Raw genomic sequence first — 23483 nt, forward strand, 5'->3', positions numbered from 1 at the left:
TTATTAAAATTTTCAATGTGGCAACGAAGAAGTGACGCACTCCATGAGTTCAGTCCTTTTCATGGACATGCAACTTCGGCTCTAAAGAGCAGCCCTACTGAAAAAATGCAGCTGAGTATTTCACTGTGCCTTGTTTCTCCATTTGTGTTTAAAGTGACCACCATGAAGCAGCATAGAGGAAGGAGGAGTAGCTAGGACATATATTCTCAAGAACATAACTGGTGTTATGAGGGCCATCAACTGCAAAACTGAAGCAATTGCAAGCACCTCTCTTTCCTGTTAACTGCTGAGTTTAGCGCACACCTTACTACAACACAGGTTTACAAGAACTGCAAATCCATGCATAAAGACAACAAAAATGCAACACTGGTACCTTGTCTGTAAGGTGCTATGCTGCTGTTTTGATATTTAGCTCCCACTCTAGAAGCCAGATATGAATTAATCTTCACCTTGACTACCTCTGGCATCTCTCTCCATCTGAATATATCCCTGATCATCTTCCTGAAAGTAACTGGCTGATTAAAGCTCTGTACTGACAGGGCACATTAATGAGATGAACAGACTAGCTGATGAAAGAAATTTCAGAAGTTGAAATATGTAACATTTATTCCCTGTCACTTTGTTCTGTCAAAATAGGAACTTAAGCAATTATGAACTCACTGAAGACACAGAACGTGTGTTAAGACAGGCCGTTTCTAGTTCATTAAATCAGGTCTCACCTTCAGGGCCAAAAAGTTACAACTGTGATGCTATTCCAGAAGGATCTCAGAGCAAGCAACATCCAACTAAATAGCATCCATCCCCTGCTTAGAACCATTTACCCATTAATGCTAGTCTGTGGTTTGAAGCCTTTACACACAGAAGCATTCACATCTGAATTTCACACCTGAAAGGTGAAATCTGCACACCTGAATACAGACACTCATCATTTCTGTAAAACTTAATTTCAGTGGCAAGAGATTTTCCTTATGACTGTGAGAAATCCAAAAAATTATAAAACCATTCTTTTTTTCCAGGATATAAAGCTGTCATTCATTCAAGGGAGAGATTCAGTAAACTTTCGCATTGTCATTTTGAAGCACTTACCTTTCAATTTTACTCTAGTTTTGGGGTGAACCCAAGATCTAACAGTTTTATTATACTTATTTTTCTTGGTCAGTAAGAAATTACATAATCCTTAACACCTCTTACTTTTCAAGTCTTCTGTCTCCAGTGAATCAAACTTACCATCTCTGCCCAATTACCATATATTCATGTTTCTATGATGATTCCTGAGTGACTAGAGGCAGTCACTTCAACTACATCTTAAAATACAGGATTATAAATATTCACTATGTTTGGCTTGCAAATATCTCAGTTCAAAATCCTATTTTCTTTGGTACATGAGCCTTTCAAATCGGCAGGGAGTAATAGAAAATGGTTTATTTTTTTTAGACTAGATATTATCAGATGCTATGGGAAAAAATACAGGAACTACTGGGGAATTTAGAAAAAGCCCCCCATTTTTATTTTTTTTTTTTTAATTAGATTGCAGTTTACCAACCCCAAGTATTTACCAGTTCTGAGTCAGGCTGCAAATGTCAGCAGATTGGCTTGCAAATAATTAATCTTTTTTTTAAAAAAAGGTTCATTTTAGTTGTCATGCATTTTTCAAGTCTAATAAAACCCTGTCCTTTATTAGAATTGTTAGAAACTTACTTTAAATAAGTTGTTCTGCAATCAGTGGAACAACACAGAAAGCATGATGTCCTGTAGAGTCCATACTGTATCCTTTAAACTGAAGTGACTCCTATTACCTCCCATGACTTTATGATGTCCTCCTCTTCCTCTTTCCCTCTGTATCTTTATCCCCACAACTTCTAGTCCTCTTTCATGCTAAGGGCAAGAGGTAGCAGGGGTGTAGATCCCCGAGTGATACACAGGTTTATAACACTTAAAGCATGCTGATTTGTTGGCTTGCTAAGTGGTCAGCAAGAAGGTCATGCTGAAACCTTTCTTATCAGTAGGACCATTTTATCAATTCTCATCTTTTCCTTCTGTAAGCTGACAGTCTTCACAAAGCTTGTATAAACTTGTTTTATCTCCTCAGATACCTGCCCTCAAAAAAATTGTTTTAATGTGTCCAATGAGTTCACTATGTATCGGGGAGAACAGGGCTGACAGAGAAACTGTGTGGTCACATAAGCTTTTCTTTAAGAAACCACATTGAAAACTGAATTTATCAACATTGTGCCTAAATCCGAAATTTTTCTCTAAGGTTTTAATCTATATTTGATTAAAAAAAAAAGTGGATACTCATTTTAAAATCATCCCTTGAGACTAAAAATAAGATTAATTACTTTTTATGCTTTAGGGAGCACAGCTCTTACTAGCAGGTAGTGGTGTCCATTGCCACCAAGCCTTCTAAAATCCTTTCTCACTGTGACTCATTTAAGTGACACACACGCATTACAACTTGTTACAATGTATCTATTTACAGCCATATTTTTAAATATGTACCTTATCTATATATATTTACAAACACTTAAACATGTTACAAAGTTTTTATGCATTCATGCCCCTTCACAGTAGTCCTCAGCATGGATGTTGCTGGCTACTCCCAAGGTCAGAGACAAGCACATGGTAAATCCAGATGAACATGAAACAAGTGTGCAGGAAGAAGTTATGAGATCTTTTATAAGGTAATAATTTATGATACCCAATGTAAGTCAACTAAATATGCTCACGCTGATAATAAATAACCTGTACTGATCTTGTTTTGTGTAACATTTGTCTCTTAAACTGCCTGCCTCCTACAAAATTTTCTGCTGAGACTCCAGCCAGCTAAACAGCACTGTGAACACCACTGGTTGAAGGTAAGGAACTCCCAAATCAACCACAGATTATTCTTCTGTCAGGTCTGCTCGAAAACATTTCTTCTACTGCGTGGTAACAGATGATAGTGTGCTATGTAACCTTTACTTTGGATTTCTGAAAGCAGTGGACTAAGAACTGATACCAACACAATTTAAGGGAGTGTTTCAACATTTTAATTTGTGTTGTTTTACAAGTATAAAATAAAACCTATGTATCAGATCTTGCATACTCTTATACACATGAATAATCCTTATTGAGCAATCCTTTGTGCAAGTCAGGACTACTCAGGTACAGTTTTCAACGGTAGCCCTATACCCTTCCATTGAACACACACCTCTAACATTCACAGAGAGTAGAACTACAGTAAGCTTGCAGCAAGAGATCAGTCATTCATACACATACATCCTTTGTAGCTAATACTGTCCTCTCAGTGCAGCCACTGGGTGTATTGATAACAACACTGTCTGGACTGTCATTATCCTGAGAAAAACTGCCTCTCCTAGCATTATAGCACACTTTAGAAAAATAAGCTTGTCTTTTAAAACAATGATCTTAACAGAATATCTTTGTCTCTTATGTCTCTCTCTCATACCCTCCTTCTACCAGCAATGGCAGCACAGCACAGATAGATCAAAACATACACTAGAGCAGTGATACTGTTAATCTGCACTCCATGCTGTGGTGACATGAGGCACAGCAAAAGCAACTGCCCTCATGTTCATGGAGTGTTTCAACTGTATTTGGTTAGTCTGCACAGCTAAGGCAAAACCGTATGACAGTAATATAACCCATACAAGTCTTTCTTCTTTTTTCCCCTCCCTTCTCATAACAGTGATTTAAATATTCAGTTCCTTATGCATGCACTCCAGGAGACTGGTATAAAAATAGGAAGTAATATGGCACACTCTCTAAAATTATGCATATACAGCAGTCTTCATCACTGGTATGTGAAGTTAAATGGTACTCATGATGTATACATACTGGACTCCTGGCTGTGTAACTCTCCTACTGTTGACTTCACTGTAGCACAGACATTTCACTGGCTGAGGTTTGTGAAGTTTCCACTGTTTCCAAATGGCAAAATCACAACAATAACATCTCTTACAGTGTCCAAAGTCTGCTTTAAGGATTTGAGAGTGCTCTCTCTTTAGAGATGAAGTACTTCTACATATGAAGCCACTTTTTTTTTTTTCCCCAAAGACTTAACATTTCAGACCTAGGTACATCTGTAGATAGGCAACCACCATAATTCCCTGATCGTTGATGAGTATATCCAACTATACAGTCAGATACTCAGTTTTAGCTAAGAACACCTGAAAATTTGGCCCTGTGTGCTAAACTCTGCAGGTTTGGAAGCAAGGGTTACATTCTTTCTCTTCTAACTCACTACTGAAGAAAAAAAATCTGAAATACTCTTCGACATCTAGAAAAGTACAGAGAAATACTATACTGTACTTCTACATACAGAAATACAGAGAAATATTGTAGTGTCTTCAAGGAGTAACTTCACCATTCTGTGCTCTTCAGAGAGAGAAATTAGAACTGAGGTGTTTGGTGTCTTCCCCAGATATGTGAGGTACATTCCAATGGCAAGCTCAGGCCAAAATTACCCATTACCACCCACCAATAATTTAATGAGATCTACATACACATACCACACACAGATACATATTAAGCAAAATAAAAAAAAGTAAGTCCATTCTAAAACTGAGGTATGAAGACATTCACTTACAGTGCAGTAAAGAAAAAAAAATAAAAACAGCTTAGCTCTTTGTGACATATCTCAGCTTAGCATTGCATGTAACATATTTCATTATAAATGACCTCAGACCTGAACTCGAGACACTTTTAAAACAACAATGCTGATGTCATCCCTACTGAAGAACTTCACATACTCCATGATGATAGGATGGAGGCTAAGCTTAGGACACTAGGAGATGCTTTGGGTCATGAATTATTTGTTTCCACTGATGGCCATAATGTGTAATACTCAAAAGAAATGCAAGGTGCTAAGCAAACAAAGCGCAAAAGGATTTCACTTAATTTTTGAAAATGCAGTTGGTTTTGTGTATTTCCACTAAATTCTTGGGTGTTCATCTGCTAAAGTTTTCTCAGCAACTTGCAAAACAGAAACACTTTTATTTGTGGTGTTACAGTGCATAGAAGAAAAAGTCAATGACTTCCATTTCTTCCTTCTGATATCAAGCCTGTGATACTTCTGAGGTAAAGTCATCAGAGAATTTTGAACTACTGATATTAAACCAACCACAACATATCACAGCCTCAAAAAGAAGGACTCAGTGTCTTCTATCCCCACATAACAAGTCACTGAGTTGCCTGCTTGGTGTACTACCAACTCCCTGACAATCAGGGTAGTGCTTATCTCAACTGCAGCCATCTAAACGGGAGATGGATAGTCAAAACTAATCACCAAGGCATCTGGTTAACTCTGAGTAACACTGGTCTCCAGAGAATAGCCTCATACCACCTGCCTTAGAGGACGTTTTAAGATGGGTTGAGTTACTTCCTGGAGATGTGCTCTGAAGAGCACCTACATGACTAGTTCACACTATGTGCCCAACTTCTAGATATTTAGAGTCGAAGTGAACACCACCCTAATACCAGAACATCACAAAGTATTAAATAAATTATGTCAGAAAAAGTAGCTATTCCAGAACATCACAATTAATGTGTTAAATTTAATTCCCTTACTAACAAGCAGCAAATATGAAGGATAAAACAGTGCAAAGCCAATAACCCCTCTGTTCATTCTCAGTCCCATTTCAGTATTAGTGCTGGCTAATTGGCTGTTTCTTGGCAACCTAGACTACACTGCACTGTAGAAGTCTGATTCTGATACTACAGAGAGAAGTATTATCTTATTACACTGATTAGAGTATAAAAAAGTCTGCAATTTGATCAAAGCAGACCGCAGCTACAGTCAATATATAATCAAGGTCTATGCTCTGTTTCCATGCTAGGGTGGCATGCCATAATGACATCCTATCTGAAATAAAATGCATTTCCTTCCATCGTCAGATTTCCTGAGTAAGATGAGCATCAGGCCAGTTTTTGAACAATGTCTCCTATAATGATTTCAAAATAAGCAAGTGATAATAAACTTATGTGCAAAAAAACCCTCTGAAGTAGAAGTCTGCAAACAATGACTGCTCTCTTGTACACAAACACACACAGATACACATACTCATACACTAAGTTTTCCACAAAGGTAGGCTTGTCAGCCGTCATGCAGGGCTACACCTGCAAGAAAGAAATCCCATCCACAAGACACAATGTCCAAGATACACAAGGTCCCCAGCAGGTGACCTGCCACCTTCCCAAGGCACCTACTTGCTTCCAGTTGTACTAGGCATTGGAAGAAACACTTTGATGAGGATTCCCCTTTTGAGAATCTATTGTCTTGCTACTGCTCCATGCTTCGTCAGTATTTTCAGGAGATTTCACCTCTGCCTTGTCCGTCAGTACAGTCGATTTGGGAGGCTTGCAAATAAAGCAGAGGAACTTGAAACAGGACAGCAAACCTTCGGAAATGCTGGATGAGAAAAGCTTTTTGCATGGGTGGCAGAACTGGTAGAACACCAACATGAAGAGGACAGCCATGCAGTAACCTATCAGGAGTTGCAAGACCAACAACGGGGCGCAGACATACAGGTAGATATCGGTTTTATAGATGTACCACATCAGCAGGAGGAATGCATTCTCGATGAACCGCAGCATGTAATACACAGTCAGTCGGTACCAATTTTGGGATTTGTTAATTAAGTCAGGATCATTGAGCTTCACCTGCACTGCTGACCAGCAGAACATGTTAATGCCAGCATACAGGAAGGTGAGAAGGCACAAGACGATGGTAGTGCCAACCCTGCTCAACGCCTTCTCTATGTTCTCAGGAAATGGGGACTTGCTTTGCCAGAAGAGAATCCAAGGGTAGAAGAAAAAACCAAAGAAATTCACTAGCACAACGGGGAGAGTCCAGATTTGAAGGACAGAACTGAAAAGGACCAACACTGTAACCCGAGTAGCAATCTCAAAGCTTCTCCACATAAATATGCAGAGATAGGCGGCTGGTTTCACACTGACATCATAATCATCATACTTAATCTTAATAGCCAGGATGTTGCAGCGTAAGGCGCCATATACAATCGACAGGAGAGAAAGGACCATAAAAATACCTACAAAGAGAAAAGACAAATCAGGACCTTCAGCTTAGCAGAAGTTAAAGACATTACATCAGAGTAGTGCAGATGTAGTCGTCATCACAGTATTCCCTGAGTATTCCCAGCAAGGTAATAATGCCAAAAAAGCCATTCCTTGTACACACTTCTGGTCTTACTCTAACCCTACCTCCTATTTTGTTCCCCATTTGTTACTTTTCTGAGTACCTAGAAAGAAAAAAAGGCACTTAACAGTCACAAGTGTCTCTCCTTACTCTCCCCACTGAGGGCTGTTCATACATATACTGTCCTTGGTAATTATACAGCTCAGTCATAAGAGTATCCAAGTTGGTCTCAAACTCTCACAGTACTCCACAGGGCACAGGGGTGCTACTCCCTCTCTGTACGTATGAAAAACTACAAAACAGAAGCTGAAATTTTGGAGTAACTTGGGCATGCAGACACCTCAGTGCTTGTGAAGTTCTATGGCAAAGCAAATTGTCTAAGCTCACAGAAAAGCTCCTTGATGGAGCTCAGAATTGAAAGCCAAAGCAATTTAAACCCAGAACCATCTGCTCTTTCTCTGCCTGTGTAAACAGAGATTTGCTGTGTTTTCCTATGTATCTGTTTTCTTTATACACCTATCTGTATCATGCATTTAAAACACAACACTCTTTTTAAAGATGTCTTTGAATTCCTATCAACTTTCAGTATCTCCCATCTACCCAGAGTCCCTCAAGTGAAGGTTTCATGGCCTTTAAATTCTGCAGAAAGTGAAGACAGAGGCCTGTTGTTACCTGGCTTCCCCTCCAGATGGAATAGGGGAAAAGCTTTCTGGTGATGCAGAAGGGATTCTTTTCTTGCCACATTTAGTAGGTACAAATGTACAAGAACCCTGGACGCATAGAATAAACAATCACTGAGAAGTACCTTGATATTCAGAAGTGCTAACTGCCCACGGTTTTGTTAGTATTTGCATACTTTCTTCACAATTTTTACCAACATACTTAATAGCTGATTTAGGGGACTAATTTTAGGCACCCCCAATCAACACTTCTAGTTTCAATCTTAGCATTTTGTCCACGCAAGGAAAGCTTCGAATGCAAATGAGTCAAACACAGTAAAAATGAGTCAGTTTTTTCTTTTAGAATTTCAATGAAACTAACCAAGCTAACTGGTCATGCTACAGGGTTTTGTATTGCATCAGATAAAAATCAGAGTTGGAAATTCTTGATTACATCAATTACTTTTGCAATGCTTAGCAACCAGCGCTTTCTGCAGCCTTCAATTAGTTTATATGTCAATATCCTACAAATGAACTGGATTCCCTGCTTTGCTATTGCTATATAGCCATGACTATCAGGTTTTTTTCCTAATTAAAGTTATTAATTTTTAGGCATGACTTTGAAAGAAACAAGTGTATTTTAGGATCTCTAACAACTTTCTAACAGGATTTTTCTCTATCATGTTAGTTAACTTGTCTCCCACCTCAATATGCAAACACCTCTCAATTATTTTGGAAAACAATTAATCCTTTATATCTAATTTTCCAATAGCACTCAATAAGCTGAAAAACATTTGCCATTTTATATGATAATTCTGTACATGTCAGTTTGATGGTACATATATTCTCTGAAAATGGTTATATATTTGCTTGTTTAACATTTACATTTTAATAGGTGTTTTTAAACATCTTTCTTACAGTGTTGTACTTGATCTGAGAATTTTAAAAGGTTATGTCTTAGAAAAACATTGGCTGCAAGCAGAAGAGCAAGCAAGTACAGTCAACAATACTGCTTGATATCCTGTGGCTCTTTATAAAATCTCTCCTGTAGTTTTGAGACAATTCTAGAACTGTGAAAGCACAAGTAAACTCCAGCAGCTAATGAAGCAAAAGAATATTCTGAGATAAAGAAACAAAAAAACCTACTCACTGGGGACAGCATGCTGCTGTCCTGGAACTCTGCTTCCTTTCTGCTTTGATAAGCAGAGACATTTATCTTATTGTCCACTTTAATTTTAGGGATTCTGTATTAATCTCAAACTTAGTCTTAAAAATTCAAGCCTTCCAAAGAGGCATTTCTCCATTGACAGAAACCAGGTCATGCTGACTCTGGTTTAATACAGTAGTCCGGTCCTGCTCCTTCCCCAGAAGCTCAGTACTGTCACCAACCTTCAGTTCAAACATCACCTTTAAGTCTGTGAGAAAGATGGTTTGAAGCAACCACAAAGGGAAATGTGGGAGGGTGAAATTATTGTTGCTTTTACTCATCCTGAGCAAGCAAAGAAGTGAAAATTTAAAACGCAAAGTATCTTCCCCTGGAACAGTCCCAAATCCCCTAACAGTCCTTACAAAGGTGACATTTCATTTCTTCCTTTCTACTCCCAGAAGGCTGTACTTTTCTTACAAATCAGAGGTGCACACTCAGATTCATTCAGGAAGGCACTGTTTTTACTTTGTTATGGTTTTTTATTATGTCTTAAGTTTTTTCAAGACCTAGTCCTTCCCACTTCATAAATTGCTAAGAGAGTGAATTCTGCTCTAGATGAGCTACATCACAAACACCTGTTACTGAAATCTTACATTCAGCCAACAAATCATAAGTTATCTATTATATTTATCTACTATAGTTTTCTAAACTGATAATGAGAACCCTTAAAAAAAAAAAAGGCAGTTATTTTGTTACTTAGGGCAAGACACCTAGATATAATTTTTTTTGCCTTAAGATGTAATAGTTGTTTCTAAGTGTTGAAATTATTACTCAAATTATGTTGTTCAAACAAGAGAAGTATTCTGAGATTAATGAGTTGAAGAGAGGCAACTGTAGAAATATCTTAAGATATCTAGTGAGACCACCTACAGGGATGAACATTAGGAAAGTGACACTGCAAACACTAGTAAGTTGAAAAAAAAAAATATAAAAAAATCACAGAACCAACATTTCTATTCTTGAAGATGGCAGTCACTGCAAAGGCCTTTTTCAGCAGAATAATTTTATTTTTAAATGGTAGAAAAACTGCCTTTTGAGATTATTTTATCACTGTAAGCAACACTTGAAAAAGGTAACTTGACTGCTGTTAACAGGACAAAAATCTTTAAACTTACAAAAAGATCTGCATACTGAGAACTGGCCCTTTTTCAAGGGTAAGAGGCTACACCACACATCCCCTGCCTCCAGCTAGCTGTTTTTGTAATTAACACTAAACTCAGGTCTTTTTAGCACCTCCTGACCTTACACCTCTCCAGGTGGTACTACCAAAGGGAACAGGTCTGGGTAGCTGCTCAACAGCGTGTAAGTGGACCCAAGCCTGATGTCAGACACCTCTTTTAAGCAAGGTTACAGCTGGCTCTAAGGCAAAGCATGATACAGAGATGCTGAAGCATTTAGTACAGGGCAAAGCCCAAATGCACAAGAGAGACCTTGGCATCTGTTCTGAGAGTGGCAATTAGAAAGTCAGACTGGGCATTTCATACAGTAACAAGTTAGGAACTTCCCAGTAATGCTGTAACCAAATAAAGAGCTGAATGTCTCGAACCAGGACTCAGGTTAGGCTATTACATGTGGGTTTTCAGTGTTGCATTTCATCCAACAACATTTCTTTACATTTCATGCTAAACAGTCACCAAAACTTTATGTCTTTCATCACTAAACTAGGGGCTTTGTCCTGCTTTTGCAACTCTCTTTAGTTCTCTTGATCTTACATTCTTGGCAGACAGCGAAATGACAGTTTTGGAGAATGCCAGACATTGGCAAGAATTTGATCACCCAGAAGAAAAACATCCAGAGAAATTAGTGAATGCCATGAAATACACAAGATGCAGCGAGGCTCTGGCTGACAAAGGGCTAGGCAAGGATGCACACTCTTTTCAGAACTGTTCAACTCAATACTGGAAGCAATAATGAGTTTCAAACAGATCTGAAAGGGACAAACCGTGCTAAGTAGCATGATAGTAAACAGCTCTAGGTTCCCAGGTGACACTGACCTCATTACCACTGACCAAGCAGAATTTACACAAAATAACAGACACGGTAGGGCAGGAATCCAGAAAAGTAAGAGACTGATGAGGAGAGAAGACAAAAAATGCAGAAATCAAAATACAAGAAGAAAGTGATAATTCTAACTGACACAAATGGAAAAAAGCGTGCACTTTGGAGGACCAGAGTCAAAAAACAGGGAAGTTTAAGACATCAGAATTGTGGGAGAAGAGCTGGACTGGCTGTTAAATTACTCTGATGATGCTGCATGATCAAAAGGTTGAAGTCAGGTCCCTATACATGAGAATCCCCATATACACATAACAACAAGAACTGTGCTATGCATCATTCCTATTTACTCTGGAAGCTGAATAATCCTGGTGGACAAAAGGCACTACTGCAGAAATAAGCTGGCTAAAGAGATCGCAGAAAGTTTCAATATTTCAGAAGGTGAAATACACACAAGAGGAATATGATTAGGACTTCTGTTTTTCTGATGAATGAGCTCTAATAGACATCGCCATTGTTCCTAAATCACTGATTAAGAAAAAAACACCAAAACAAATCAACATGTTTTCTTTTTCCTTTTCATTTCTATATTTTAGAATTACACCTGCTATGGAAAAGGCTTCTAGGAGACATGAAATAACTACTGCATTTGCTGATGGGTTCAGTGAACTCCCTGGTGAGCAAGCTTATCTCTGGTTGTTTAAGTGAAGCACCTCATCCACAGAAGGTCACTTACCAGCCTGTGATTCAGAATTTCTCAGCAATGACTGATAAAAGTCAGCAGTAATAGGGTGTTACAAATCACTACTAAATATGCAATTCTTTAATCATCTGGAACACAGCGCTTCTCCTTGGCAATCAGGACCAGTAAGGTCAACACCAGTAAATAGAAGAAATACAGTAAGGTGACCTTTCTCAAGCAAATGCCATCTGCAGTGAAGGGATTGGAAATTTTGCTAATTGCACTGCTCAGCAAAGGATTCAGCTGCTTTATTCTCATCCCATGTCACAGATGCCATAGTTATTTAAGAGCCTACCTTAGTGTGAAGTACTCAGAAACTGTCAGGAGCAACATCTTTCAAGTAGCTACTGCTATGACCTTAAACAAGTACTTTTGTGTAGACCTTAACCTGTTGTAATACCCTTATGTGCTGACTTGCCCTTTGGTATACTAAAGTTTTCCATTCCCTGAGTTGAGGGAGAACCTTGATGTTATTATAAAGGTTTCTCCAAAAATCTTAGTTGTTTACCTTGGTACACTGCCAACCAAGGTACCAGAACTAAAGAAAGCAATCAGATTCATAACATGTCACCCTAGCCTCAGCCTCCCTAGCTATGAAGCTGGTAAAGGTCCCTGGCCTCTCAGGGCCTTGGAGATATAACAAGAGCTATTTTGTATTTCAGTGGAAACACACCTCCAGTTCACACAGGTGCCAAAAGTCCTTTCTTAAACCTCAAAGCTGGTTGTCCTACAACCAGCTGGAGTAGGTTCTTCATTTAGCAGCTAGCCAGCAAATCAGGACTCTTTTTTTCAAGGAACTGGAGCACATCATGGATCAAGATGCGGAGACCCACGATAAGAGAGATGTGTCCTGGTAAGTCCATGTGGTGCATCGCTGCTTGGTGAAGGTTTAACAGCTTAGGTCCAGAGATGAGATGGCCACATTTGCATACCAGCTTACTGAGTCCTGCCTTTTGATTCCAAATTCAGAGCCTGGCATGAGTTAAGACAGTTTATGTTCTCAGTCCATATTTGAAACTGCATTTCTGAAAGTACACCTTCCTTAATGCAGCACCGCAAAACATGCTCTGCACTGCACCACAAGGAATCTTCCAGAGTTTGCTCAAAACCCAAGATGGAACAGAGGTAAATTTTTTTCTTTCCTCTTCATGGAGACATCTTAGTCCCTCCAGCTGCCTCCCTCTCATGCCATAACGGCCACTTATCAAATTAATGTTTTTTTATAACAACCCAAGTATGCTACAGGAAGCATCACAGTCTAAAACACAATAGTATAAACTTGTGAGCAACATCACCATCAAAAGCTGCCAGGGAGGTGAAACCCATTGCAATATGTTTGGTTCTGGCCCAAGGCAGCTACACCTGACTGCTGACCCTTCTCCTCTCCCTCCCCCAAAATATGGAGGTGATGACCACAGCTCTACCTACTTCTGGCAGCCGTGATCTCCTGCTGCAGGACACAGATGTAGAGCTGGAGCGTGAGCTGGGGTGCTGAGCCAAGGAACGCCTGGATCACAGATGCCCTGCTGAACGCAGACCTGTGTGTACACAGCTTGCCTTCAGCCTGGCCCACTTCCTTCTCAATTTCTTCCGAGTACCCATCCTTGGGCATCTGCCTCTTCTTCGTGATGCTGACATAGGGCTCTTCAACTCTGCCAGCACGGAAGTAAATGTAAAAGACTTCCACACACCTACAAGCAAATCAGTAAAGAGTAACAGGAAAAAATGAAAGAAAAGCATAGGTCTTTCCATTCTTAGTATTTTAAGCCATTAGATACTAAGTCATTTGTTCACAGAGTAAAGCCTGTACATTTTCTCCTCTTGGTAAGTTTGGAATATGACATGTTTCACCCTTTAAAACATGAACTACATGTGACTGGAGAGCAAGAATTGGGCAGTGTCCTTTGGGCTGCCTGTAGCACTCAGACACATAAGGTGGTTTAGCTGTTTCCTATGAGCTGCCCTTGCTCTCTGCTGTCCTATTGAAGTCCTTAAACTACCCATCCACTGCAATGTTCGTAGGCTCCCAACCCAGGACCCAAGTTGGAAGTGTTTCTTCAGATTCTCATGTCTTTCTCTTGGTGTTATCCATACATCTGTAACATGTCAATAATACCACTTCTCATACCTTTGCCTTAAACAATCTCAGGACATTGGAGAGAAGCTCAGGGTATGAGCGGGTACACACACCTCACACAGCTGGAGTCTAGCCCTTGCTTTACCAAGCAGTGGTCCCAAAACACAAGTAACAAGCCATTGCAGCAATAACAAGCAGTTTAGAGCCTCACAACTCTGGATATTAACATTTTTTTTCAGAAGACACAGAAATAGGAGTTTTACTCCTTACGTTTGCTTACACTTATTGCATTGTTTAAGGAATATTAAACATAATCTTGCAAAAATATTCTAAATAAGAAGATGCAGTGTTTTCAGTTGCTGCAGCTTTTTGTACTTTAAACACAGGTGAACCAAACCCTCTTGTTTATATGGGTCTAACTTACAACAGACTAACTTCCAAAGAAAAAAATGGTGCCAGCACATACATTTCTATTCATAAATTACATATTGTAATACATGCTGCCTCTACTCATGCAAAAAGAATAATCCATACGTTTGGGGGGGAATGAAAAAGGGCTAAAGGGGTTGGCAGCAGCAAATGCTGTAGCAATGAGAACAAGTTGGCTCCTTGAGCATTAAAGAAGATAATACAGCCTTAGACACTTTTATCAAAGGAAAGTTTCTGAAACTTCCTGCCTATGCCTATTTTTAGTTTGGCAAAAACTTTAGAAAAACTGTTCTAAGAGAGTTGCTTGGATATTAAGGGGTCAAGGGTGGGCTTAGGCATCAAGCAGGACCCAAATCACAAAGGGGAACAGTCAACCTTGTCTGGGAAGTAATAAGCAAGGATCTACTGAGGTACAGATGAAGTCAGAAGCTGAGGGGGAAGGGAGAGAAAAGAAACACTATTTCTGTCATATTGCATAGGGTCCTAAAAATACAGAGCCTGCTGTAGAAGAGTCCATACACAGCAGGACTATAAAGGATAGATGGCATTGATTACTAAAAAACCCCAAAAGCCCAAACCCAGTGCAGACACAATCTGTTTTCTCTTTTATGCCTAACACTGGTACAGGCTTCAAGAAGAAAAACAATCGCAGTGTGAGCAACAGGACTGCTGAGGGCTGGCTTCCAGCCCAGAGGAAAGCTCGGGAGAGAGAAACCCCCACTGCAAGGGTGACCTGTGGCACCAGCTCTGGCCACATCTCCTCCCATAGCTTGACACACACGGTATCTTCTTCTTGTGTAGGCGTCATCCTCTGATGAGGACTAAGCTGTCTTCTTTCCTTCCATAGTGCCTGCTGGGGTTCATCTCCTCCACCTGGTTGCCTCTGTAGGTAATACCGGCTGGAATGCAGCGTCTCCAAGTCTCCGACAGGTCAGATTTGGCCCGTGAGTTTTTGTAATGTACAAATAAGGCTTATCTCCTATTTAAAAAGATCTCACAATCACAAAGCACAGAGCTATGCTTGTCTGAGACTTCGAATTCCCATTTCCTGTCCTCAGCCTGATTTTTTTCAGTTGCCCAGAGTCTAACACAGCCTTTCAGTGGAAAGCTCACAGACCAAACTGTAAAGCACCACTGATAGAAACTGAAATAAAAGCATAGTGATTTTTGTTTTAATAAACTTCATTTTTTCCCATAACTGGACCACCAGCAAGTTTCACCTGCTCTAGATGGAGAGCAGTTTTAGGATCCTGTAGTACTATCCTTGATTCACTTGCCTTCAGCTACTATTATCACTAAAGCTATCTGAAGCGCCTGTTGCACTGGAGGCTCCATTCACAGTGGTGACTTTCTATCTTCCCCTTGTTAATCTTTTCAGTCCCTGCCAGTCTTGTTCCATGCGAAAGAATCCACATAGCCAAAAATAAAGTGTGAAAAATTAATAAAGCACAACAACTTATGAAGCCAACAGAGATTCTGAAAACACAAACTGATTTTATTCCAAGAAAGATCCCAGAACATTTTTGTCTCTCTTAGTATTCACAGCCATCTATTCATCCTGAGCTGAGGGCAAGTCTGAGGCTATTACGGAAAATGAGATCTCAGCATAAGCCTCTGAACTCTTGGTGTGTGTGACTAGTAGCAGATATAGTTTAGGGACCCATCTAATGAATATGCAGTAATCCCATAAAAGAGATTGTAAGTGACTACTGAGTATAGCAAATATAATCAACAAAATGTTGGGTTTTGGAGCAAGCATTTGATTTGTATTTATTAGCTAGGTATTAAGTAGCAGCATATTGTTTATGATGGGAAATTTTATATCCATACAGAAAAGCAAACACAGTGTGAAATGAATGGTCTGATGAGCAAACCTTAGGGCCAAAGGGGACTTTTACCAGTACAACAGAGTAATAAAAATGGTATGTGCAAGCACTCAGATTACATCAGTAATTATGCCCATCTTCTTCCAAGCCCTGCCCATCCTGTGCAAGAGTGTCTCTGGAGGTCATGCCTTCTGGGGCCAATAACAAATGTACTCAAGACTCTGGCTGACACCACTGCCCAGGCAACTGCTTCAAACAGGAGCAGACTGGCAGCTGATAGACTGGAAAGAAAGAGTACCAACTACATGTTTAAGTAATAGAGTGTAAGAGGGGCATAGGCACTTGAAGACCCACCCAGGTGAGAAGAGTTCAGAACAGCAATGAAGAATCAATTCAGATGACGTACCTAGGCCATGTTACAACTTTGTCTGTGAAGTGCATTCAGAAAGGTTGTCTTTAAATGAACTGGCTTGTTCTTTTCTAGTATGAAACAGAACTGAAAGACAATGCAAGAAGGCAATTGCTTCAAGCCAGTTTTCCTTCAAACACCACTACAGAACATGGAATTCCCCCGAAGCCCCAGTTGCTCACTGCTCATTGCTGCTCTGCTCTGGAGGAACAGGAATGGGAGATCCCAACTTCTGAACAAGCCATCTCCTGCAATGCAGTGATGTTTAGTGCCCTTTCAACAGGTACTCACATGGCATCAACAGCAGGCGGCCTGCAGCTGGCCGGTTTCACTGCAGGTAAAGCAATGACAGTCACAGTATGGGCTCTAAAGGAACTAAAATTACTTTGAAGAAAAAAAAAAAAAATCAGACCTACTCTCTACAGTGAAAGTTAAAAGGTAAGAAAAAGATGGTGCTGCTTTCTCCCCTGCTGCCAGATCTTGGCAGAGAAGAGCTATACTTTTTCAAGGATCCTGATGGTGCCTACAAAGAGTGATTCAGCAGCAACACATTCATCTTCTACACAGTCAGTAGGAGGAATAATCCTATCCTTATATGCCTGTTAAGAACAAGACACCTCATTCCCTCTTTTAATCACGAATATGTGGGATTTAAATACAGGCAAAATAATGGTGGTGTGAAGAGGGAGCAGGCAATGAAAACAGGGAACTTCCCACAGCCAGCAAGCGCTCCAAGAGCAAACGCCTATTTGAGAGACCTATCCACACACACTGCAAATGTGCAAGCAGATTTCACTAATGACTCAATGTTTAGAAATTCCTTTTCTTTAGAGAAGTGTGCAAAAGACTTATCAGTCCTGCAGATTTACTTACCTGTGTCAGACAAAGATTTGTTCCTCACTCATTCTGCACTGACTTTCTGTTCATCGCATCTTGGACACCTAACACATCTGCTCAAGAATAAAGAAAAAAAAAAAAAAAGCCTGAAGAAGGTCTAGGCATATTCTTCCCATCTGGAAAAGAGGGAGATGCATCAACAGTTGTAAAGTTTAGAGCTAGCAGAATCTCCCACAATAAGATCTGCCAGTGAAAGTCCTACACGGAAGAGAGGTTTTTAGACCTATGCTATTCTAAACTATAAAGCAGGTCACTAGGAAAGAGAGACTACCCACGAGAAACAATGCTTCTGCACAACGTGACTGAAACATTATCTGTACTGTTATAGTTTATTAGATTTCAAACTGTAGAATGAGGCATCCAAAACATGACTCTGATAATTTCAGCCTACAGGTGTTTTGTTTTGGGTTTGGTTTTTGGGTTTGTTTTGTTGAGTTGTGGGTTGTTTTGTTTGTTTGTTTGTTTTTCTTTTTTACTTTTACTTCCTGCAGCTCACAGAACCTAACTTTGGCTGTAACAGCAGCTCCTCTGGCAGTTTGATGCAGACTTCCTACTGCATCTGCTTTACTGCTGTCTGCATGGTACACACACACATGTAATTGTTTCTCCTTATGCCTTGAGAAACAAAGCCTGATTCCATTTAAAGAAAAAAAGTCTATTGTTTATATCCTTGTCCGATTAAAATCTGAGGAAAACAGTCATTAGTGTTCTATATAGGGGCCTGTTCTATTGGCTTTTGATTTTTTTCACAAGAAAAGTTCATCATCCTGCAGACAGAGCCACCTCCTAATTGCATGTTCCTCATAAGGAAGAACCTGTAGGCCCACATTCAGCTAAGAGAGCACGAGGGACAGTAGCTTCAAAGACACCAGCAGTCACTTAGCTTTCCTCTCCATGAAGCTAGTATCAGAAGGAAGCACTGCCAAGTTCACACCAGTCCCCTCTGGATAAGCCACTTCAGTACTGCCTTCAGTAAATCAGATAGTGAGGAATCACCCCACCCAGCAGATGTGAGGTATAATACCACCCCCCCCCCCCCCCCGCCACTCGTGACTGTAAGCCCCGACTGTTCAAGTCAGTTTGCTGGAAATCTGCACTCCTCACTTCAGCTCCTGACTTACTCGTTGCTTGCAGAATAGAAAAGGGCAAGCAAGTTAACAGGGGTTTCTCTGGCAACCTTCATGAAGAGCTATTTGCACTTGAACAAATCCCTAAGTGCAGAGCAGTATGCTAGCAAAAATACACCCAGTTATTATTTATCAGAATTGTAGCAGCACCTAAAACCTCAAGACAATGTCGCTGCTACAGGTGCTGTCCAAATGAACAGGGAACTAAGACACAGTCCTTGGCTCAGGAGTAGTTCATAATGAGCCAAAAAGCTCATCATGGTCCTCTCTAAAGAAAAGAAAAATGTATTAAATCTCTCATTGACATTGGCCATCATTTTAATTGGTTTTTTGTGTAATCAATTACTTTATGTGGTAAAAGAATGTCCTTTTACAAAAAAAAAAAAAAAAAAAGATAAAGTATCCAAATATATTTTCTAAGCATCCAGACAAATTAGTGCACTCACAAGAAGTGGCACTGACCTGAAATGCTGCAGGAATCCCCCCCAGTGCCCAGAAACCTGCAGTCACTTGGTTCCAGCCCAGTCTCTGCATAGTCTCCAGCATGTCTGCATCCTGGGGACCAGAGCCAGGCCACCAAGGGGGGTAGGAACTTTACAAATTGCTCTGAGTTTGTAGAGAAACTTTTAGGGAGTGGGAGAAGGAATTTCAAGAGTGCATGTACTCTCCCAGTACAGCAAAAGTCCTCTCCAGGAAGAGGGATGCTTCCTAATTTTAGTGCTTCCAGTGGCAGCAGCAGGACAGCAAGTGACTCCTGAACAGGTGGAATGTGGGTGTTAGGGGAAGGTGGTGGTATGCAAGAAGGTTTTATATGAGAATGTACTTTTTTCCCTGTCACACAGAGGATTCAAAATAGGCTGGATCATTTGGCTTGCAAAGCTAAATACCCTCCTTCCCTGCCAAGATATTTCCATACCATTCCCCAAAATTTAAACCTAACATTTTAAGGGAAAAAGGAAGGGGAGAAAAATGTTTAGCTTTTAAGAGGATGAAGAAAACTCGCACAACGTACATGGGCTGTCTGTCAACCAGTGCACTGACATCTGAGTATTTGAGTCTGAGCAGAGAAACAGTAACTATCCTGTATCATGTCACAAACCCAGTAGAGATGGTTAAAAAGTTAGTGTTAGCTTTTTTAAAGCCAACCGAAGCAGACTGCCCTCTGTTGAAGCATGCTGTCTCACACAGCCTGAAGCCTCTTCAACATTTCATTCTGATGCCACAAGAGGACAGAGGCTGGGGCAGCTTTACTGTCTATGTGTCCTATTTGACCCAGCCCACCCTAAAAGGCTGTGCCAGTGAGACAGATGTAAGAGAGACCAAACCCAGGGGATGGAGCAAGGCGTCATACTGGGGAAGCAGACCACTAGCAGCAGGACTCTCTGGTGAAAAGGTTTGCCTAAAAGGATGGCACAAAATGGCTCCAGGGACAATGGTACTTTTCAGCTTAAATGGTAAAAGCCACAGTTAAGTGATGATACAGCCAAAAAATATTTTGCCTTCTAGCTATCACCTCAGACTCGTGTGTGTTCCTGTCCACACAGCATAGAAAGCCTCCTGTGCAAAGTAGGGAAACATAAGGTATTTCATGTGCTGAAAACACCTGAACTCTTACAGTGCAGATCTATACCTAATGGGAAGCAATCGGTTTCCTCCTCTGACAGATACAGTGATGTTTAGTGGCAGTGGCTAGGAAGGCAAGGAAGAGAAGCCCTTTAACGTCTGTCTCGGAGAGATCACTACACCTGCCCACACTTCTGTACTGTATATCCTACAAACAAATCTATGTCTCTGAATCTAAAGAGAGGTTGCTTTCTATGAAACTTTTCCTCTTGATTTGTAGAGCCCTTCCAACCTTTAGCAGGCAATAAGTTTTTCAGGTGGCATGAATGTACTACACCCTTTTTATTAGTAATTATAATTCCAGTTATCCTGTGTCTACAGAGAGGTTAACAAGCATCACTTAGCACTGCCCAAACCATGCTGTGGAGACTGTGGCACAGGGATGCTGCAACACTTCCAGAACATATTCAAACCCCCTGGGAATGCCAAGTTTGAAAATCTTTGAGAAAAGCAGAAATGCAGATCTAGTGACACACTCATACACTACAACATCATGGAGAGGAGCGGGCTTCTGTATGCCCACTAGTTTTACAGCAGCGGCTGCAGCTGGGAGCTCACCAACACAGCAGAAAGTGTGTTCTGCACAAGACGAGACTTGTATTGTAAACACATAAAACTTGAGAAAGAAAAAGTGGAATCATGCTCGGGGGTTAAGGTCAAAGCAGAAATCTATGTCTCTTTCAGATAATTAGAAAGAAAATTGTCTAATTTCTTGTTGCTTACATCCTTTGTTTGCTTATTCTCATTTTGCAACTTGACATGACATTCCTTCCTTGTCTGACCTCAAGAAATTGATTTAGAATGACAACAGTCACGAAGATAATTTTTATTTTGATAGTTGCTTTCTCTTTGATTCCACTCTTATTTTCTAAAGAACGTGGAAGTATTTTGTTCTCAGCTTTTAGAAAAATCAGAGCTCTCCAAGAACTTAACTGTTAAGATATAACTTAAATCTCTTTAAAATATTAACAAACCAACCAAAAAATATCCATCCATGGTTATAGAGGAATTAAATGTTTCTGAAGTGTAAGATGTTTTGTAACATCCAAACTGTTCACACTTATTAGTGTGAACAAATCTTCCTTTTCCACACTGTCCAGGAATTTCAAAAAGCTGGGGATACTTCTCCTAGCCTCTACTACAGAGATACTGTATTTCATTCCCTTTCTTTTTAATGAAAAGATCTGAATGCAAGTTTAAAATCAAAGCCCCCAGCAAACATTTTGTCACGGGGCTGCACCATCTCTGTAACTTTTTATTTATCTGGCTTTTTTTTTTTTTTCCTAAGGATATTTTCAGTCAGAAGTTGAAAAATCCCCAAAGCAGTTTGGGGCAAGAAGCTCACTTTCAGAAAGAGGAGACGGACTAAGCCGTTACTAGGATTTCCAAGATGCACGGATGGGATGGGTACTATCGCTGTTTTGAACTAGCGACTGGGTAGGTCCTCCCTGGAAGTAACCTCGGGGTGAGGCGTTACGGATAAGCCAGCAGTGAACAGACACAGACATTCCCAAAAAGCCACACAGCGAGGAGACAGACGAGCGCAGCGATCGCCTGCGGCCGGCGGGGCCGCACCGAGGGGCCCTGCCCGCCCCTCCCGCGACCAGCGCCCCGGCGGTGGGGCAGCGCCGCGCCCCGGGCATTTACCGAGGCAGTCACCGCTCCCGCTGCTTCAGAAATAAGACCGGGGAGGACCCGACACCGGCGTAGAGCAGCAGCCGCCGCCCGACACAAAGGCCGGGGCGCTCCGGGCGAGCACCGCGGCCGCCCCTCGGGCTCTCCCCGCGCCGGGCCTGGCCGCTGGGGTGGGGACGGGAGGGTCGGGTCGGGTCGGCGGGGGACAGGACTCACCGACCTGACGAGGGGCCCCAGCTGGAGGAGATGCAGCAGCAGCACCAGCGGGCGGTCGCGGCTCACGTCGCGGTGGATGAAGACCAGGCTGAGCTGCACCAGCGCGCAGGGCAGGAGGGCGAAGAGCAGCGTCAGCCACTGCCACATGCGGTCCCCCGCCGCGCGGTACGCCCCGCTCAGGCACAGCGCGGCCGCCGTCTCGGCCACGAAGAGGACGAGGGAGACGAGGACGGAGCCCGGGAATTTCATCGCCACCCGCGGGGCGCGTTTTCGCCGCGCTGCAGCCGCCCCGCCCCGGGCCGCCGAGGCGCGGCACGGCGCGGGTGCGGTGCGGCAGGGCGCCCGCTAGGGGGCGCCCGCTAAGGGGGAGCCGCCGGCGCAGCCGCCGCCGCGCTCAGCACCGCCCCGCGGCTGCCGCCCGGGAGGGGCCCGGGGGTCGCGGTGGCCCGACACCCCCCGCCCCTCTCCCCGCCCGCTCGGCGCTGCCGCGGCTGGAGAGTCAATGGAGGAAGGGTCCCCGGTGGGCCGCACGGGGAGCGCCCCCTCGTCACGGCCCCTTTGGCTGTAAGGTACATAACCGAACTAAGGGGCGGGCGGGGGGGGGGGGTGGTCGGTGGGAGGGTGGGGCTGCTCTTCAGGGCGACTTCGGCAGGCTGGAGGGATAGCCTGGAAGGAGGAGGCAAATTCCTGCACCTGGAGGAAAATAACCTTGTGCAACAATAAAGGCTGAGGGACAGCTGATCAAAAAGGAAAAAAAAAAATTAAAAAAAAGGCGGAAAAGGGGCTGGGAGTCCTGGTAAGCCTCCCCTGATGCACCTAGTTCAGAGCCCTCCTCACCAGATTAGCGAGCCTGCTGGCAGAGGGGCCCTTTTACCACTTTGTCAGGTGGATCTTACCCTGGCTTGTCAGGACTTTTCCTTCAAAGGCTCCTAGGATCACAAAATGCAAAGCCCTGCTGGGACACCAGCTGTTGGCCAGCAGCGTTTGCCTGCTGCCCCATGGCCCTTCCCCGGGAAGCAGGAGCCAGAAGACCACCCCGTGCCTTTCTCCCATGCCACCAGAGCTCCAGAGTCACTCTGGGTATGGACAGGGTCACCCTGGCAGTATCACTGATGCCCACATGGACAAGCAGCAAAAGGTAATAGCCCCAGGGTAGGACAAGTCTTTGCAGTCTCTCCACAACATCCTGAATCTGAGCACCTGCCAAGAAACAAAGTTCCTGAGGTACCCAGTCAGGTTGCCAGATGGTGCCTGTTTCCTGCACAGGGGGAGCCTCCAATCACAGCCCCTTCTCTTGGTGCAGCCACTTGGTTGGTGCTCAGCTGGCTCTGGTGATGACTGTCCTGACAGATCTTGTTTTTCCTTGCCTGTTCCCAGGTAATTGCAGCTCAGCATGTGGAGGTTAGCTACAGACCTGCCAGGAGCACAACAGGAAGGCAAGATATGGCATTTGAGATGCTGTTAGCCTATTAATGGAATAACATG

General features: G+C 42.2%; 2 protein-coding genes across 2 annotated transcripts in view; both read right to left on the minus strand.

Moving 5' to 3' along the window:
* Positions 1-22106, minus strand: part of CYBB (cytochrome b-245 beta chain) — a 51842-nt gene extending 29736 nt beyond the window's left edge. Inside the window, exon 1 of the mRNA XM_074858556.1 lies at positions 22003-22106. The gene's annotated coding sequence lies outside the window, so the exon portion shown is untranslated. The remainder of the gene's footprint in view (positions 1-22002) is intronic.
* On the minus strand, positions 3007-22247 carry XK (X-linked Kx blood group antigen, Kell and VPS13A binding protein). Its single transcript, XM_074858558.1, has 3 exons — positions 22003-22247; positions 13188-13450; positions 3007-7049 (listed from the first exon to the last, which is right to left on the minus strand). Exons 1-3 carry the CDS (start codon positions 22245-22247, stop codon positions 6223-6225), a joined length of 1335 nt encoding a protein of 444 aa, XP_074714659.1. The 3' UTR covers positions 3007-6222.
* Positions 22248-23483: the final 1236 nt, after the last annotated feature.

The sequence above is a fragment of the Strix uralensis genome, chromosome 2, assembly GCF_047716275.1.
Source record: "Strix uralensis isolate ZFMK-TIS-50842 chromosome 2, bStrUra1, whole genome shotgun sequence".
Lineage (NCBI taxonomy): Eukaryota > Metazoa > Chordata > Aves > Strigiformes > Strigidae > Strix > Strix uralensis.

Bases quoted from the DNA above. Each gene is read 5' to 3' on its own strand.
- XK (XM_074858558.1), bottom strand. From the start codon at position 22,247: ATGAAATTCCCGGGCTCCGTCCTCGTCTCCCTCGTCCTCTTCGTGGCC. The intron at 13,451-22,002 runs GTCGGTGAGTCC...ATTTGCTTGTAG, and splicing joins CAGCTGGGGCCCCTCGTCAG to GTGTGTGGAAGTCTTTTACA. The intron at 7,050-13,187 runs GTAGGTAGAGCT...TTCTCTTTGTAG, and splicing joins GGAGATCACGGCTGCCAGAA to GTATTTTTATGGTCCTTTCT.